At 46.4% G+C, this 17,812-nt stretch overlaps 1 protein-coding gene across 2 annotated transcripts; it reads right to left on the reverse strand.

The window, feature by feature from the left end:
* Positions 1–233: 233 nt before the first annotated feature.
* G6PC1 (glucose-6-phosphatase catalytic subunit 1) lies at positions 234–17,785 on the reverse strand. Of its 2 annotated transcripts, none has more exons than XM_016931752.4 (5): positions 17,390–17,785; positions 14,453–14,562; positions 10,895–11,000; positions 9,098–9,213; positions 234–7,613 (listed from the first exon to the last, which is right to left on the reverse strand). In XM_016931752.4, exons 1-5 carry the CDS (start codon positions 17,623–17,625, stop codon positions 7,102–7,104), a joined length of 1,080 nt encoding a protein of 359 aa, XP_016787241.1. In that variant the 5' UTR covers positions 17,626–17,785; the 3' UTR covers positions 234–7,101. The 2 variants fall into 2 exon arrangements, with proteins under 2 accessions (XP_016787241.1, XP_016787243.1); XM_016931754.4 differs by having other exon boundaries at positions 7,465–7,613; positions 10,895–10,917; positions 14,447–14,562; positions 17,390–17,779.
* Between the last annotated feature and the right edge of the window lie 27 nt (positions 17,786–17,812).

The following is a 17,812-nucleotide window of genomic DNA, read 5'->3' on the forward strand; positions in this document are numbered from 1 at the left end:
AAGATCTCGGCTCACTGCAACCTCCGCATCTCAAGTTCAAGTGATTCTTCTGCCTCAGCCTCCCGAGTAGTTAGGAATACAGGCGCGCACCACAATGCCCAGCTAATTTTTGTATTTTTAGTAGAGACGGGGTTTTACCATGTTGGCCAGGATGGTCTCGAACTCCTGACCTCAAGTGATCCGCCTCCCTCGACCTCCCAAAAGTGCTGGAATTACAGGCATGAGCCACTGCACCCGGCCTAATTTTTATTTAAAAAATTTTTTTTTGTATAGGTAGGGTCTTGCCATGTTGCACAGGCTGGTCTTGAACTCCTGGCCTCAAGCAATCCTACCTGGACCTCCCAAAGTCCTGGGATTACAGGTATGAGACACTATGCCCAGTCCAGATGCAGCTTTGTATTTTATTTGTTTGTTTGTTTGTTTGTTTTTGAGATGGAGCCTCACTCTGTTGCCCAGGCTGGAGTGCAGTGGCGCAATCTCAGCTCACAGTAACCTCTCAGGTTCAATCGATTCTCCTGCCTCATCCTCCCGAGTAGCTGGAACTACAGGCATAAGCCACCACGCCCGGCTAATTTTTGTATTTTTAGTAGATACGGGGTTTCACCATGTTGGCTACGCTGGTCTCAAACTCCTGGCCTCAGGTGATCCACCCACCTCGACCTCCCAAAGTGCTGGGATTACAGCTGTGAGCCACCACGCCCGGCTGGATGCAGGTTTTTCATCTTTCTCCCTGAAATTAGACTTTGAGCTTCGAATTGCCCATCACTGGACTAGAAAAATCACTAGTTTTCCCTCTGGATTAATGAAGGTCTTGGTTCCCTGATGGAAGTGACTTCTGTTGTCTGCTTCTTCATGCCACTTCTAGTCAATTATTTCCTTAACCATATAACCAGAAGGCTATTTAGCCAGATTGTTTCCTATTATCAAGGAGACACTTGAAAAACTTTTGGATACAAATGGTATCGTCCTATCTTATTCACACAAACAGGCCTTACAGCCTAGTTCAGCAGTTACTGCAGAGTGAAGTCAATGAATATTAATAATTCAGCAGCTCAAGTCATGGTTTTCAGAAAACAAGTCAGCAAATTTTGACAGGCTGCAAACAATGAGTCAATTAATTAGGGCTGGAATTTCAGATATGCAGACATGTCTTCAAATGTAATGTTCCCGGAATGCCTGTTGGAATAACAAAGAAATTGGCAACGCAAGTGGAGGAGTGCGCTGAGAGTTCCTCATGTAAAATCTGACCACCTGGTCGGGTGAGTAGCTCACACCTGTAATCCCTGCACTTTGGGAGGCTAAGGAAAGAGGATCACTTGAGCCCAGGAGTTGGAGACCAGCCTGGGCAATATAGTGAGACCTTGTCTCTACAAAAAAAAAAAAAAAAGCCAGGTGTGGTGGTGCGTACCTGTGGTCCCAGCTACATGGGAGGCTGAGGCAGGAGGATCACTTGAGCCTGAGAGGTCAAGGCTGCAGTAAGCAGTAATGGTGCCACCACACTCCAGCCTGGGCAACAGAGAGAGACTCTGTCTCAAAAAAAAAAAAGAAAAAGAAAAAGAAAAATCTGACCACCTAATCGGTCTTCCTTTGAAACCTTTCCAAAGCATAGAAGTAGATAAAGTTATGATAAAGGGTATGATCCTAGGAAATCAAGAGATGACAAAACCAAAAATACTGTAAAACTTTCCTAACTAAGCCTTCGGGAAAACAGTCTGGCAGTTCCTTAAAGGGTTAAATATAGAGTTCCCACATCTCCCAGCAATTCCACTCCTAGGAATGTACCCAAGAGAAATGAAACTATGCAACCACACAATGACTTGCACACAAATGTTCATAGCACTGTTATTCATAATAGCCAAAAAGCAGAAACAAGCCAGTTATCCATCAACTGATTAACAAATATTTATTTATCATTCATTCATTCATTCATTCATTCATTATTTGGAGACAGGCTTTTGCTCTGTTGCCCAGGCTGGAGTGCAGTGGCTTACTGCAGCCTCCATCTCCAAGGCTCAAGCCATCCTTCCCACCTCAGCCTCCTGAGTAGCTGAGACTACAGGCATGTGCCACCATGCCCAGCTAATCTTTTATTATTTGTAGACACGAGGTCTCCCTGTGTTGCCCAGGCTGGTTTTGAACTCCTAGGCTCAAGTAATCCTCCTGCCTCAGCCTCCCAAAGTGCTGGGATTACAGATGTGAGCCACCATGCTTGGCCTGATAAACAGATAAATAAAATGTGGTATATTCATACAATGTTATATATTCATACAATGGAATATTACTTGTCCATAAAAAGAAATGAAGTACCAATACATGCTATAACACAGATAAACCTTGAAAACATCATGCTAAGTGAAAGAGGCCAGACACAAAAGGCCACATATTGTAGGAGTCTATTTATATGAAATGCCCCAAATAGGCAAATCTATGAGACAGAAAGTAGATTAGTGGTTGCCTAGGCTTGAGTGGGTTGGAGTGGAATGAAAACCACTGAATTGTACACTTTAAATGAGTGAATTGTATGGTATTGTGAATTATATCTCAAGCTGTTATACAGCTTTTTTTTTTTTTTTTTGAGATGGAGTTTCACTCTTGTTGCCCAGGTTGGAGTGCAATGGTGTGATCTGGGCTCACTGCAACCTCTGCCTCCCAGGTTCAAGCAGTTCTCCTGTCTCAGCCTCTCAAGTAGCTGGGATTACATGCATGTGCCACCACGTCTGGCTAATTTTTTGTATTTTTAGTAGAGACGTGGTTTCACCATGTTGGTCAGGTCCAACTCCTGACCTCAGGTGATCTGCCTGCCTTGGCTTCCCAAAGTGCTGGGATTACAGGCATGAGCCACCGTGCCCGGCCTTGTTATACATTTTTTTAAAGGTGTTACAATTTTGTTAAAAATAAAAAACGTGGCTGGGTGCAGCGGCTCATGCCTGTTATCCCAGCACTTTGGGAGGCTAAGGCGGGAGGATGCTTGAGACCCTGTCTCTACAAAAAATAAAAAAATTAGCCAGGCATGGTGGTACACATCTGTAGTCCCAGCTATTTGGGAGGCTGAGGCTGGAGGATCATTTGAGCCCCAGGAGTTGGAGGTTGCAGTGAGCTGAGATTGCACCATTGCACCCCAGCCTGGGTGACAGAGTGAGACTCCATCTCAAATAATAAAATAAAATAAAATAAGATAAAACAAAATAAAAAGATAAAATAAATAACCAAAACCACAAAAACCTAAGCCTTTGGTCTATGTGTGATGTGGCAGCACTGGTCCACGCAGCAGAAGTTGGACTTCCTTAATGGGTCTATTTTCTTTGGGCAATAATAGAATTGCATTGCGTGTGTGTGTGTGTGTGTGTGTGTGTGTGTGTGTGTATCATCCTCAAGCCTACCACCTGAAAACTGATACACTACTAGAACATTCTACCAAATTATGCCATAACATGACATGGACCTTACTTTAAAACTGTCATCGGTCACTTAAACTTGCCTCACAAGCCATTTCTAAAGTGGACATAAATCTATAACTTAGGGAACAGATGAGTGATCAAAATGTTCTGTCTAATAAGCAGGATATATTACAAAATGATTATTTTGTATCTGGGATTACAGGCGCGAGCCACAGCACCCAGCCCAGACTGCTTGCTTCTTTTTTTTTTTTTTTCTGAGACAGGGTCTCACTCTGTCACCCAGGCTGGAGTGCAGTGGCATAATCTTGGCTCACTGCAACCTCTGAGCTCAAGGGATTCTCCCACCTCAGCCACCTGAGTAGTTAGGACCACAGGCATGCACCACCACGCTTGGCTAATGTTTCATATTTTTGGTATAGACGGGGTCTCACCATGTTGCCCAGGCTGGTCTCGAACTCCTGAGCTCAGGCAATCTGCCACCTCAGCCTCCCAAAGTGCTGGGATTACAGATGTGAGCCACCATGCCCAGCCCAGACTGCCTGATCCTTAACCTGGTTCCACCATTCTGGACAAGATGACTAACCCCTCTGGACCTATTTGTAATATAAGGATAAATGACAGTAGCCAACTCACAGAGATGTTGGGAGAACTAAGCGAGTTAATTGTATAAATAAAGTACATAGAATAGAATCTGGCATAAAGTTAGCACTCAATAAACTTTATCTGTTATGTTTTCTTATCAACCTCATAAACTTCAGGGAGTGGGGGCAGTATTTACTTTCTGGCAGACCTTTCTTGTAAGGATCTTGGACTTGGTCCTTGGAAGCAAATAGATTATCAAGGATGGGGCTATGCCTAAGCAGTAGGGTTCAGTTCAGACAGATCAAAACCATTTCTGGCCAAGCGCAGTGGCTCACACTGTAATCCCAGCACTTTGGGAGGCTGAGGCAGGAGGATCACTTGAACCCAGGAGTTCAAGACCAGCCTGGGCAGCATAGTGAGACCCCCATCTCTATTAAAAAAAAAAAAAAAAAGACTATTTTCTTTCTCCCTGGTTGGGACCATTGGATTCTGTGAGGGGCCTGGTTCCCACAACGCCCTCTGAGAGCCCAAATCCAGTAGGAGAATGCAATCTTCCCTGAATATACAGACTCCGGAGTTCAGGTGTGAAATAGCAGAGCTTACCCTCAGGAAATCCATTGATGCGGTGATGATTTGAGGCCTTTGGAGGTCGAACCCTGCACCCAGGATGAAATCAGTCTCTTAGCAGAGAAACCTGCAATAGCTCCCTTGAGCATTCCTTGGTGCTGTGACTGGCTCTGTTTAGACTTTCTTGAACTATAACCCAAAACCTTGCTGACACTGAGTTACTGGATTCCAGAGCTGGCCTAGTCTTGTTGTGTTACTGCAACTTGTGTGCCCTGATTGCTTAATTTGATAGTGACCCTGCCCATCTACTCTCAAGTTGCAATTTGATGCCATAGAGCAACTCATGCTGACTTGTGGTCTCGTAGCCAATGTTCATTCTTGGCCAACTCTGAATCTTTCTGGTTCTATGCTGATTTTGGGCCTCCAAAGTTTATGTGCTCAACTCTGCCTGTGCCCCTGTGGATGCTTTTAAGTCTCCCTATCCCTAATGGGACTCTCGGTCAACTCAAGAGAGAGCACTTTTCTTCTCCAAAGGGAAAATGCAGGCACAGAGAAACCAAATTATTTGTTTAGGGAAACAGAGCTAGAAATTTAGTTGGGCCAGAATTAGAAACTTCAGATCACATTGCATCTAAAATATAGTAATTAACAAGACTTCATTCTTAAATAAAATGTTGCTTTAATAAAATACTGCACATATATATTTTTCTTTTCAAAGATGTTATGAGCAGGATGGTTGTTTTGAATGATAATGTATGGTATACTACATAATTAGTAGCAAAAACAAGGACTTTCAAATAAATAGGCTTCAGCTTTTTTTGGGGGGTAGGTGGGTGGGGCAGAAATACTCTGCATATCAGCTGAGATTGAAAAACAGGCAAGGAGGGCCCGGTGCGGTGGCTCATGCCTGTAATCCTAGCACCTTGGGAGGCCAAGGCAGGCGGATCACTTGAGGTCAGGAGTTCGAGACCAGCCTGGCCAACATGATGAAATCCCATCTCTTCTAAAAATATAAAAATTAGCCTGGCATGGTGGTGCACACCGGTAGTCCTAGCTACTGAGGAGGCTGAGACATGAGAATCGCTTGAACCAGGAGGAAGAGGTTGCAGTGAGCCAAGATCGTGCCACTCCACTCCAGCCTGGGTGATAGGTGCGCCGTCTCAAAAAAAGAAAAAAAAAGAAAAGCAGGCAAGGAGGAGTTGGCTAGCTGGACGTAGTGGCTTGCACCTGTAGTCCCAGCTACGCGGGAGGCTGCGGTATGGTGGGAGGACTGCTTGAGCCCAGGAATTCAAGAGCAGCCTGGGCAACATAGTGAGACCCTGTCTCAAAAAAAAAAAAAGAGAGAGAAGATGTTGACTTTTCCTTTAAGAATGTGCTCTTGGTTGGCTTGGGATAGAGAAAGGAGTCATATTTACCCTCTGGGAATTAAAAGTAACACTGGAGTGACCTGAGAGAGGAATCCTGGCCCTCCCCTTGTCATTTTGCCCAAGATTTCAGAGCCTAATTGAAACATACAAAAGCACCACCAGAGTCGCCCTCTAGCCGTCTGAAGATCCAGTGGGGTGGATGTGGAGCCAGTGGAAGAATCTGGAAAAAGCAGAGCTGGGCTTATAAGGAGGATGATGTAATGTGATAGAGGAGATGTCAGCTATACCTGAATGTTTTGACCTAGTGCAATATCTGGGTCACTGCAGCCATTCAGAAATCCAAGGAAATACGATGAACATGTATGCACAGTAAAAAAAAATACTAGAAGCAGAATTACCCCACTAACCATCTATTAATTATACTTAAGCTGGTCCCCCATTACTGAGAGTGCATTACTATATAATTAAAGCCATTTAGACATGGCTTGGCATAGCACTTGCATGATACGCCACATACTAAAAACTCCTCCTTAGGCAGCCTTCTTTTCCTATCAGATTCAGAGCTCCTTTCTCCTTTTCTTGGTAAGAATGAACACAGGTAGAAAATTCTCAGTTAGGATCTCCAGCCTGGGCTTGTGAGCTGGCCCTACCTGGAAGTCTTGCTTTTGTATATGTGACGGAAGAATAAGTAAGTCTTCAGGGGAAAATCCAGAACAACCCAACTTCTAGCAACAGGTCTTTCTCAATAGCTTCATTAGCTTTTCAAAAACATCACCCAATATGATTAGGATTGTAAAAGAGGACCACCTGAGCTGACAGCACCTCTGGCCTCAAAATGGGCTGGCAGAAGACCATTCAAAGATAAAATGGGCTGTTCCAGTGGGAGTGAGCTCCCTACTCGTGAGAGTATTCAAGTAGAGAGAGGAGGACTTCCTGGCGGGAAACTTGCATATGGTGTACGTGATATGGCACCTCCATCTGAAAGAGTCTATGCTGAGGGCAGGCTGGAGTCACACATGGGAATAAGCCAGGCGACCCTCCAATCTGCCATCCGTGATTTAATTCCACAACGGCAGAATGGATGGCATGTCACTTGCTCCAAATACCAGTGCCCATTGCTTCAAATAGTAGTCCTCCTCAATCTCTGGCATGGTTGTTGACTTTAAACACCGAAGACTCCACATCTCTTACAACGACTTCTTGTGCGGCTGGCCCAGGACCTGGGCGAGGCAGTAGGGGATGACACTGACGGATGCCAGGGGCACTACCGCACTCTTGCAGAAGGACAAGACGTAGAAGACCAGCTCGACTTGGGATGGGGGTTTCAAGGAGTCAAAGACGTGCAGGAGGACGAGGGAGGCTACAATAGAGCTCAGGCGGAATGGGAGCCACTTGCTGAGTTTCCCCTTGCAGCTCTCCCTGTACATGCTGGAGTTGAGAGCCAGCCCCAGGCCAAAGAGCGTGCCCAGGTTCTTGAGGAGGCTGGCAAAGGGTGTGGTGTCAATGTGGACCCATTCTGGCTGCTCGCACCACCTCTGGGCTTTCTCCAGAGTCCACAGGAGGTCTACACCCAGTCCCTTGAGCAGCAGATAAAATCCGATGGCGAAGCTGAACAGGAAGAAGGTAATGAGAAAATATTTCTTGAGGCTGGCATTATAGATGCTGTGGATGTGGCTGAAAGTTTCTGCAACAGCAATGCCTGAGTGGAAGAAAGCATGACTGTGAGAGATAGGAAGGATTTGGGACCTTTGCTAGAGGTGGGTCTGGAGGAGTGGGTGACATGCCATCCGTTCTGCGACTGTGGAATTAAATCACAGATGGCAGATGGGAGGGTCGCCTCGCTTATTCCCATGTGTGACTCCAGCCTGCCCTCAATATAGACTCTTTCAGATGGAGGTGCCATATCACGTACAATCTCCCACTGTATGCAAATTTCCTACCAAGAGGTCCTCCTATCTCTACTTGAAATACCCTCAGAGGTAGGGAGCTCACCCCCACTATAACAGTCCATTTTATCTTTGAACGGAATTGATTGCTGAATAGTTCTTCCTTGTCTGTGTGAAACTGGTCCCCCTCTAATACTGTCTATTTTTCTCAGTTCTATCTGCAGGAGTTAGTAAGTGATGAATCTAGTCCCTCTGTCACACATTTGAACACAGTTATTCTCTCTAACCTAAACATTCCCAGGTTTTTCATGTGATATGGCTTCCAGGTTCTTCCTCAAACATGGAACCCAGTACTAAATGCTGTGTTACTTTTGTGATTACCATGAAACCATTATCTCCCTTGTTCTCAACATTCTTCTTTGAATGCTGCTATGTTCCGTTCTTACAAATCTCCAGGGGAGAAATTCCACAGTTTTGTTAAGGTCTTATATTCCAGTGCCTCCCACAAAATCTTTCTTATGCTTAACCTAAATCTTGTCTTACCCTTGTTAATTGGATCTAAGAAAACACATATTCAGGCAGGGTGCGGTGGCTCACCCTTGTAATCCCAGCGCTTTGGGAGGCCGAGGCGGGCGGATCACGAGGTCAGGAGATCAAGACCACGGTGAAACCCCATCTCTACTAAAAATACAAAAAATTAGCCGGGCATGGTGGCGGGCGCCTGTAGTCCCAGCTACTCGGAGAGGCTGAGGCAGGAGAATGGCGTGAACCCAGGAGGTGGAGCTTGCAGTGAGCCGAGATCGCACCACTGCACTCTAGCCTGGGCGACAGAGCGAGACTCCATCTCAAAAAAAAAACATATTCAAAACTCTGAACCTATAAAAGAGATCAACTGCAGTTATCTATTAGGTTTGCAAATGAATGTATTTAAATGAACAGCTTTCCTAGGACATCATGTTAATTTGTTAAATTTGGCAGATTCCCTGAAAAGTAAATTAGGGCCTGTTGAAGACCAGTAAGAAATAAAGATTGTAAAAAGCTCTGAGATTTCAAGCTAATTCAATTTGGTGCGTTAATTTGATGTATAGTAACTTCTACACAATTCATTCTGTAGATCTGGGCACTCCTATAGAAATTAATCATTTCAAGTTGCTCATTCTTGACTTTCAACCCACAGAAATGCTAAGAGTACTGATTATACACAGGATGTGGCTGGAATGCTGGGATTTTGTCCTGATTAGGGGGAGAGACGGAATGGGGTTTGGGGGAGGAGGAAGGGAGTCAGATCAGCCCATACCTGACAGGACTCCAGCAACAACTTGATGAGGAAAATGAGCAGCAAGGTAGATTCGTGACAGACAGACATTCAGCTGCACAGCCCAGAATCCCAACCACAAAATGACATTCAAGCACCTGCAACAGAAGAGGCAACCATAACAGAACACAGGTGCAGATCCTTCAGCAAAGAAAACAGCCCCTGCAGAAATGTTGGAGCCTGGCAAACTTAGGTGCTCTCAGTGGAATTTTTGTAAATTAAAGCCGGTACTCAAAAGTCCAAAGATGCCTGTTGGGGGCTGGGTGCAGCGGCTCAGACCTGTAATCCCAATACTTTGGGAGGCCGAGGTGAGAGGATCACTTGAGGCCAGGAGTTCAAGACTAGTCTGGGCAACATAGCAAGACCCCTGTCTCTTTAAAAAAGATCAAAATTGACCAGGCACGGTGGCTTATGCTTGTAATCCCAGCACTTTGGGAGGCCGAGGTGGGTGGATCACTTGAGGTCAGGAGTTTGAGACCAGCCTGATCAACAGGTGAAACCCCATCTCTACTAAAAAAAAATTACAAAATTAGCCAGGTGGGGTGGCTCACGCCTGTAATCCCAGCTATTTGAGAGGCTGAGGCAGGAGAATTGCTTGAACCCAGGAGGTGGAGGTTACAGTGAGCCGAGACTGCGCCACTGCACTCTAGCCTGGGCAACAAGAGCAAAACTCCGTCTCAAAAAAAAAAAAAAAAAGGCCAGGCGCGGTGGCTCATGCCTGCAATCCCAGCACTTTGGGAGGCTGAGGCGGATGGATCACTAGGTCAGGAGTTCAAGACCAGCCTGGCCAATATGGTGAAACCCCATCTCTACTAAAAATACAAAAATTAGCCAGGTGTGGTGGCACGTGCCTGTAGTCCCAGCTACTCGGTAGGCTGAGGCAGAAGAATAGCTTGAACCCAGGAAGCGGAGGTTGCAGTGAGGCGAGATGGCGCCACTGCACTCCAGCCTGGGCAACAGAGCGAGATTCCGTCTCAAAAAAAAAAAAAAAAAAAAAATGCCTGTGGCAAGTGGTTAACCCTTGTGTATATGAATTTTAACTTCCCTATTTTATCTGTTTGATAATTAAGGATTTGCATGGGCTGGCGCGGTGGCTCATGCCTGTAATCTCAATATTTTAGGAGGCTGAGGCAAGCCAATTGCTTGAGATCAAGACCAGCCTGAGCCTGGGCAACATAGCAGAACTCTGTCTCTACAAAAAGATACGAGAAATTAGCTGGGTGTGGTGTGTGGCCTGTGGTCCCAACTACTCAGATGGCTGAGGTGGGAGGATCGCTTGAGCCTGGGAGGCAGAGGTTGCAGCGAGACATGATCGCGCCACTGCACTTCAGCCTGGATGACAGAGCGAGATTGCGTCTCAAAAATAAAAATAAAGAGGATTTGCACTGTGGCTGCACACCCGGAATTCTCTGTAGTAGGAATATCTTCTGTTTCTCTGGTTATTTTAACCTGGATGGGTGACTCTGTGGTTGGTACAGACATGGGTTTTTATTTAAGCCCTGCTGCTACTTCACTACCTGATTTTTATAAGTCCCTTCATGGTGTTGGGCCTTGTTTCCTTATCTGTAAAACAACGGATTGCACTACTGGATCCCTTTCAGCCCAAACATTCCCTGACTCTGAGGTTTACCCCTATCCAAAGTGCCACAACTCTTAATCAGCGGCTGCCCAGGTGTGGGAGTGGGCTAGGGGGATGTGAGGAAGAACACGTGGTGTGTCAGCTACGGAGAGAGCCGCCTCCTGCCCTCCACCACCTACACCCCAGTGATGAGTTCTTACCGAAATCTGTAGGTCGGCTTTATCTTTCCCCGAAAGATGGAAAGAGTAGATGTGACCATCACGTAGTATACACCTGCTGTGCCCATGGCATGGCCAGAGGGGCTCCCTAAAGGGCAGGAAAGAGAATGGAGTAAAGGTGAAAAGGTCCTCATCTGGGAGACAGTGCTTCATCTACCCAGCCACCCAGCCATCCCCCTATCCACCCATCTACCCATTCATCCATCCATTCACCCCCCATCCATCCGTTCACCCCCCATCCATCCACCCATCTTACCATCCATTCGTTATCCATAATTCATTTATTTAACAAATTTCCATCTCCTATGCACCAAGCATTGTGCAAGGCTCTGGGAATACAATGGTGAGCAAAGCCAGAGAGGGGCCCTGCTCTTGCAGTTTAATACAGTCTGGAGATTACACAAAGAATCAGCATACTGGGCGTACAATTACAAACTGATCTGCCCTCCACATCTTCTGTTCCTTCTCTCCTTGCACACTCTGTTCTGGCTACACTGGCCTCATTGCTTTCCTTTAAACACACCAAACACGTTCCCACCTCAGGGCTTTTGCATTGCAATCTTCTCTGGCCAGACAGCCCTTCACAGCTCTTCTGCCAGAAACTTACTTCCTCACATCCTTGAAGACTTGACTCAGATCTCATATTCTCAGTGAGTCCTACTCTGACCACGCTATTTAACCCTGCCTGCAACCAGTTCCGTTTTTTTGTTTGTTTGTTTTTTGTTTTTTTAGAGACAGTGTCTTGCTTTGTCTCCTAGGCTGCAATGCAGTGCCATGATCATAGCTCACTGCAGCCTCGACCTCCTGGACTCAAGCAATCCTCCCGCCTCAGCCCCCTGAGTAGCTGGGACCACAGGTGCACACCACCACATCCAGCAAATTTTTTAAATGTGTTTTGTTTGTTTGTTTGATTGTTTTTGCCCAGGCTGGTTTTGAACTCTTGGGCTCAAGCAATCCTCCTACCCTTGGCCTCCCAAAGTGTTGGGATTATAGGTGTGAGCCACCATGGCCGGTCTGGTTCCCATCCCATTCTTAATTCCTCTACCCTGAGAGATAGAGGGTCCTGAGATGTGCCGCCCAGACCTCCCTCCTGAACTGCAGGACTTATTTCGTAGCTGTTGAGAGTGTGATGGTAGATGGCTCTCTGCTCTCAGCCTTCTCCCGGCATTGCCCTGGGCTAAAGAGAGTCGCCTTGATCAAGGTTACGCTCTCCCCAGGGTCTGATTCCCTTGTCCCAACTCGGGCCAACTCTGAGGAGCCATCCCCAGCTTCAGAGCTCGCTGTGGGGTTGGACGAGGCAGAATCACAACCGGACCTCTCCTTCTGCCCTGTTCCTGTTCCTTCCCTTCTACAAGTATAGTTCCCCAGAGTATCTAAACTCCTGCACGTGAATCTCCATTTCAGCCTGCTTTCCAGGGAACCCCATAGATAAATAAAGGCTTTCTTCCCTCCCTCCCTTCCTCCTTCCCTTTCTTTCTCCCTTCCTTCCTCCCTCCCTTCTTCTTCCTTCTAACACTAACTAATTATATACCTTGGGTAATTCGTTTAAACTTTTTTTTTTTTTTCCCTGACAGAATCTTTCTCTGTCACCAAGGCTGGAGTGCAGTGGTGTGATTTCAGCTCACTGCAACCTCTGCCTCCCGGGTTGAAGTGATTCTCCTGCCGCAGCCTCCTGGGTAGCTGGGATTACAGGCGCCCGCCACCATGCCTGGCTAAGTTTTTGTATTTTTTTATTAGTGACGAGGTTTCACCATGTTGGCCAGGCTGGTCTCAAACTCCTGATCTCAGGTGATCCACCTGCCTCGGCCTCCCAAAGTGCTAGGATTACAGGCGTGAGCCACCGCGCCCGGCCTACTTTCTGAGCCTTAGCTACTCTACCTAAGGGGCAAAGATAATAATTTGCTTCTGTTAAGACAGAGGACTAAATCAAATAACCTCTTAAAGCCACTTTCAACTTTCCAGTCTGTGCCTCCATTAATTTCAGGGAGAAATTCATCCTTGATAACAAGCTGTTATGATGAAAGCAAACATATTTCTACAAAAGATGTTTGGTCCTTCTTTCCTTCTCCTTTCCTTCTCTTCTTCTTCTTCTTTTTTTTTTTTTGCCTATAAACAATCATTTTCTAGTATTATATGTGTGTGTGTGTGTGTGTGTATATATATATATATATATTTTTTTTTTTTTTTTTTCAGATGGTGTCTCATTTTGTCGCCCAGGCTGGAGTGCAATGGCGCAATCTTGGCTCACCACCTCCCAGGTTCAAGCGATTCTCCTGCCTTAGCCTCCTGAGTAGCTCAGATTACAGGCATGCACCAGGACACCCAGCTAATTTTTGTATTTTTAGTAGAGACAGGGTTTTGCCATGTTGGCCAGGCTGGTCTTGAACTCCTCACCTCAGGTGATCCACCCGCCTCAGCCTCCCAAAGTGCTGGGATTACAGGGTGAGCCACCGTGCCTGGCCTATCCTACATATTAATAGTTTACTTTTTTTTTGAGACAGAGTCTCGTTCTGTCATTCAGGCTGGAGTGCAGTGGCCCGATCTCGGTTCACTGCAACCTCTGCCTCCCAGGTTCAAGCGATTCTCCTGCCTCAGCCTCCCAGGTAGCTGAGACTACAGGCGTGTGCCATCACGCCTGACCAATTTTTCCATTTTTAGTAAGACAGGATTTTGCAATGTTGGCCAGGCTGGTCTTGAACTCCTGACCTCAGGTGATCTGCCTACCTTGGCTTCCCAAAGTGCTGGGATTACAGGCATGAGCAACCACAACTGGCCTAGTTTACTTATTTATTATAATTTTTGTATATTTCACCTCCTCTATTCAGATTTCAGCTCCACAAGGGCAGGGATCTTTGTGTCTGTGTTGTTCACTGACAGAGGTATCCCTAGCACATAGAACAGTGTATAGCTCCCAGTAGGTGCTTGGTAAGTAACAGCTGAATGAGTGAATATGCTCTGAGGTAAATGCGTGGGACCTTCCCTAGTTTTGGGGTCAGGGAAAGGGTCTCTGAGGAAGGGATGCTAGTACCTTAGAGAGTACTAGTCTTAGAGGGCAGCTAGACTTTAGGGTGAGGGTGGGGCTTCCTATTACATACTGAAAATGAAATCTATCATTTGATTTGACAGTAACCATCTGGCTGTAACTAATATAACGTAGGCACAGAGAGGGCGAGGGATTGGACGGTCAGCTCAGGAGGGCACATCCAGTGGGCCAGGCCATTGGGAAGGACCCCCAGAAGCTCAGGCTTCTGCCCCCTCCTTTCTCAGGACACAGTGCTGCAAGGCGGTGACTCTCACGAGCCCTTTGCCCATGGGTGCCCGTGCCTCTCTGGACTCCATCCAGGTTCTGTAACAGGCAGATTTCCAATACTACTGTGCTATTCAGGAAAGTATTGCAGAAGTGAATTAATTTGTGCCAATTGAAGAGCATGACAAAAGTACAAAGGAATGGCTCTCCTCATGTCCCCTCAAGGTCAGTTTCATCCGTAACAGATAAACGAGGTCCACCCAGCTTCTGTCTGCAGGGGCTGGGACTCTTACCGGGTCCAGTCTCACAGGTTACAGGGAACTGCTTTATCAGGGGCGCGGAAGTGTTGCTGTAGTAGTCGGTATCCAAAACCCACCAGTATGGACGCTGTCCAAAGAGAATCCTATGCAAAAACAGAACAAGTTTCTGGGGTTACTGAATGAATGCTTTTGCCCAAAGCCTACACCTTCAAGAAGAGTGTAGCCTGAGAAGGATTTCACATGTTGCCTCTAGAAGGGAGAACTGGGTGGCTGGGGAGAAGTGTGAGAGGGAGATATTTCATGACACTTCCTTATGTATGTAACTTTTGCATTTTGAACTGTTTGAATGTATTATCTTTTTTTTTTTTGGGACAGGATCTGGCTCAGTAACCCAGCCTGGAGTGCAGTGGCACAATCTCGGCTCATTGTGACCTCTACCTCCTGGGATCCTCCCACCTCAGCCTCCTGAATAGCTGGGACTACAGGTGTGTGCCACCACATCCAGCTAGTTTTTGTATTTTTAGTAGAGACGGGGTTTCACCATGTTGCCCAGGCTGGTCTCCATCTCCTGAACTCAGGCAGTCCTCCCACCTCAGCCTCCCAAAGTGCTGGGATTACAGGCATGAGCCACTGTGTCTGACTGTATGATCTATTTAAACACAAATAATGAAGCCCAAGATTCTGAACTCCAGGCAGGCGCGGTGGCTCACACCTGTAATCTCAGCACTTTGGGAGGCCGAGGCAGGCAGATCACATGAGGTCAGGAGTTTGAGACCAGCCTGGCCAACATGGTGAAACACCGTTTCTACCAAAAAATATAAAGAATTAGCCAGATGTGGTGGCGCGTGACTGTAATCCCAGCTACTCAGGAGGCTAAGGCAAGAGAATCACATGAACCTGGGAGGCGGAGGTTGCCGTGAGCCAAGATTATGCCACTGCACTACAGGCTGGGTGACAGAGCGAGACTCCATCTCAAAAAAAAAAAAAAAAAATCCTGAAATCCATAAAATGGCAGCTATGTGACTTTTTTTTTTTAACCTCAAGAAGTATTTGTCCTGGAAGAATGCATATGGAACTACAGTTTGAAACTTGGACTTGCATATACCATGGGTTCCCTCAGGCCTCAGGGAATCTTGCATTTCCTCTGACATCAGAGAATGCACTCCAGCCCCTAGGACGAGCCCCCCCAGGAAACATGGCCTGCATTTCCATCAGAATTGCTCTCTGTAAGGATGTATATAGCTTCAGATGCTTGTTCTGTATCCTCTCTACTTTGAAACAGAGTATCTCAGACAAACCACTTCCCCTTTAAAAGTACTAGATATATCTTTCACTGTGGAAATAGGTGTCAACCGCCAGTCAGGATGCCTTTTATCCCCTGTGATGGTGGAATAGTGATTTCTCACCGAAATCAGGGAGAGCCACTAACTCTGGCCTCTATCAACCCAGAGAGATTGCATGGTTCTTCAATGGAGATCAGATGTTTGGAATAACACTTCATCTTTTTATTTTTTAGAATCTTGCAGCTGGGTGTAGTGGCTCATGCCTGTAATCCTAGCACTTAGGGAGGCCAAGGCAGGCAGATCATGAGGTCAGGAGTTCGAGACCAGCCTAGTCAACATAGTGAAACCATGTCTCTACTAAAAATACAAAAAAAATTAGCTGGGCATGGTGGCGGGCACCTGTAATCCCAGCTACTTGGGAGGTTGAGGCAGGAGAATCACTTGAACCGGAGAGGCAGAGGTTGCAGTGAGCTGAGATTGCACCATTGCACTCCAGCCAGGCAACAATGCGAGACTCCGTCTCAAACAAACAAACAAAAGAAAGAAAGAAAGAAAGTGGCCAGAATGGGAATGTTTACGTGATAGAAATTGGCAAATGCTAAACTCAGGGCTTTCCCCCTGCTCCCCAGAGAGTCAGTTTATCAGCACTGGACGTAACATAGTTCATAAGAGCATTGCCGCGGAAGCCAGCCTGCCTGCCTGGGCTTCCATCCTGGCTCGGCATGTACTAACCTTGTTGGCCTAATCATTTAACTCAGCACCTTGGTCTCTGCATCTACTGTTTCTGTAAATAGCAGTAACTACCTCACAGAAAAGCACATAGCACATGGACTGGCACACACTGTTTAATAAATGTTAACCCTGATTATTATTAAGCTGCCAGAGATAACCTATTTGTAGATTATAAAACAGAAACTCAGATAATTGATATGACTTGCCAAGGACATGTAGTTGGTGGGTGGCAGAACGAGGGCTGGAGCCCAGTTCCCAGGGTGACTTTTCATTACCCCACAAAACAGGCTGTTGAATCATCTGTGTGTTTCCTTTTTTCATACAGCATACATCATCTATCTTTTTTTTTTTTTTTTGAGACAGGGTCTTACTCTGTTGCCCAGGCTGGAGTGCAGTGGCATGATCTCGACGCACTGCAACCTCCTCCGCCTCTCACCTCAGCCTCCTGAGTAGCTGGGACTACAGCGCCAACACGCCCAGCTAATTTTCGTAATGTTTTTGTAGAGATGGAGTTTCGCCATGTTGCCCAGGCTGGTCTTGAACTCCTGAGTTCACCCAGGAGTGATTTGCCCACCTTGGCCTCCCAAAGTGCTGGGATTACAGGTGTGAGCCACCATGCCTGGCCCCATACATCTTTCTTTATGTTACCTCTTCTGCTTCATACTAATAAAACTCTTTGCTCAAAGCCTATATAACTGAGACTTTTCACGAAATTCAACTGTCCTACCCTTTAACCCATATGAAATAGGCTTTCCTGTATTTTCAACTCACTGGTAGGATTTTTTCTGTCTTCTCCCTTTATGTAGATGATCCAAAGTCAGAGAGAGGGGTTGGGAGCATGAGTAGCCCGTGGCTTCCTGAATAGCCTGGGGGAAAGCAACTTCTGATGGACAGACATTGCGAGAGCGAATGCCAGCCTCTTTTCTTGCCGATCTCCTCTCTATATGGTTCTTACCACTTAAAGACGAGGTTGAGCCAGTCTCCAATCACAGCTACCCAGAGGAGTTTAATGCCCACAGCTTCCTGAAGATGGAACCAGATGGGGAAGAGGACGTAGAAGGCATTCCTGAGGTCTGCGATCACGGACACCAAGATGAACCAGTCCTGGGAGTCTTGGTAATTCACCTGGAGGTAATGTGTTGACTGGATCCCAAAGTCATGGAGAACATTCATTCCTTCCTCCATCCTCATTTCCTTGGCACCTCAGGAAGATGTCAGCAGAGCCCTTGCAGTTATTCCAGGCTTGGTGGTGATTGCTCTGCTATGAGTCTGTGCCTTGCCCCTGTTTTATATGCCCTGTATCCAGTATTCAGGTCAACCCAGCCCTGATCTTTGGACTCAAAAACCACGTTTGTCTAAAATGTATTGATCAAAGGTG

Source organism: Pan troglodytes, chromosome 19 (assembly GCF_028858775.2).
Source record: "Pan troglodytes isolate AG18354 chromosome 19, NHGRI_mPanTro3-v2.0_pri, whole genome shotgun sequence".
NCBI classification, from domain to species: Eukaryota; Metazoa; Chordata; class Mammalia; order Primates; family Hominidae; genus Pan; species Pan troglodytes.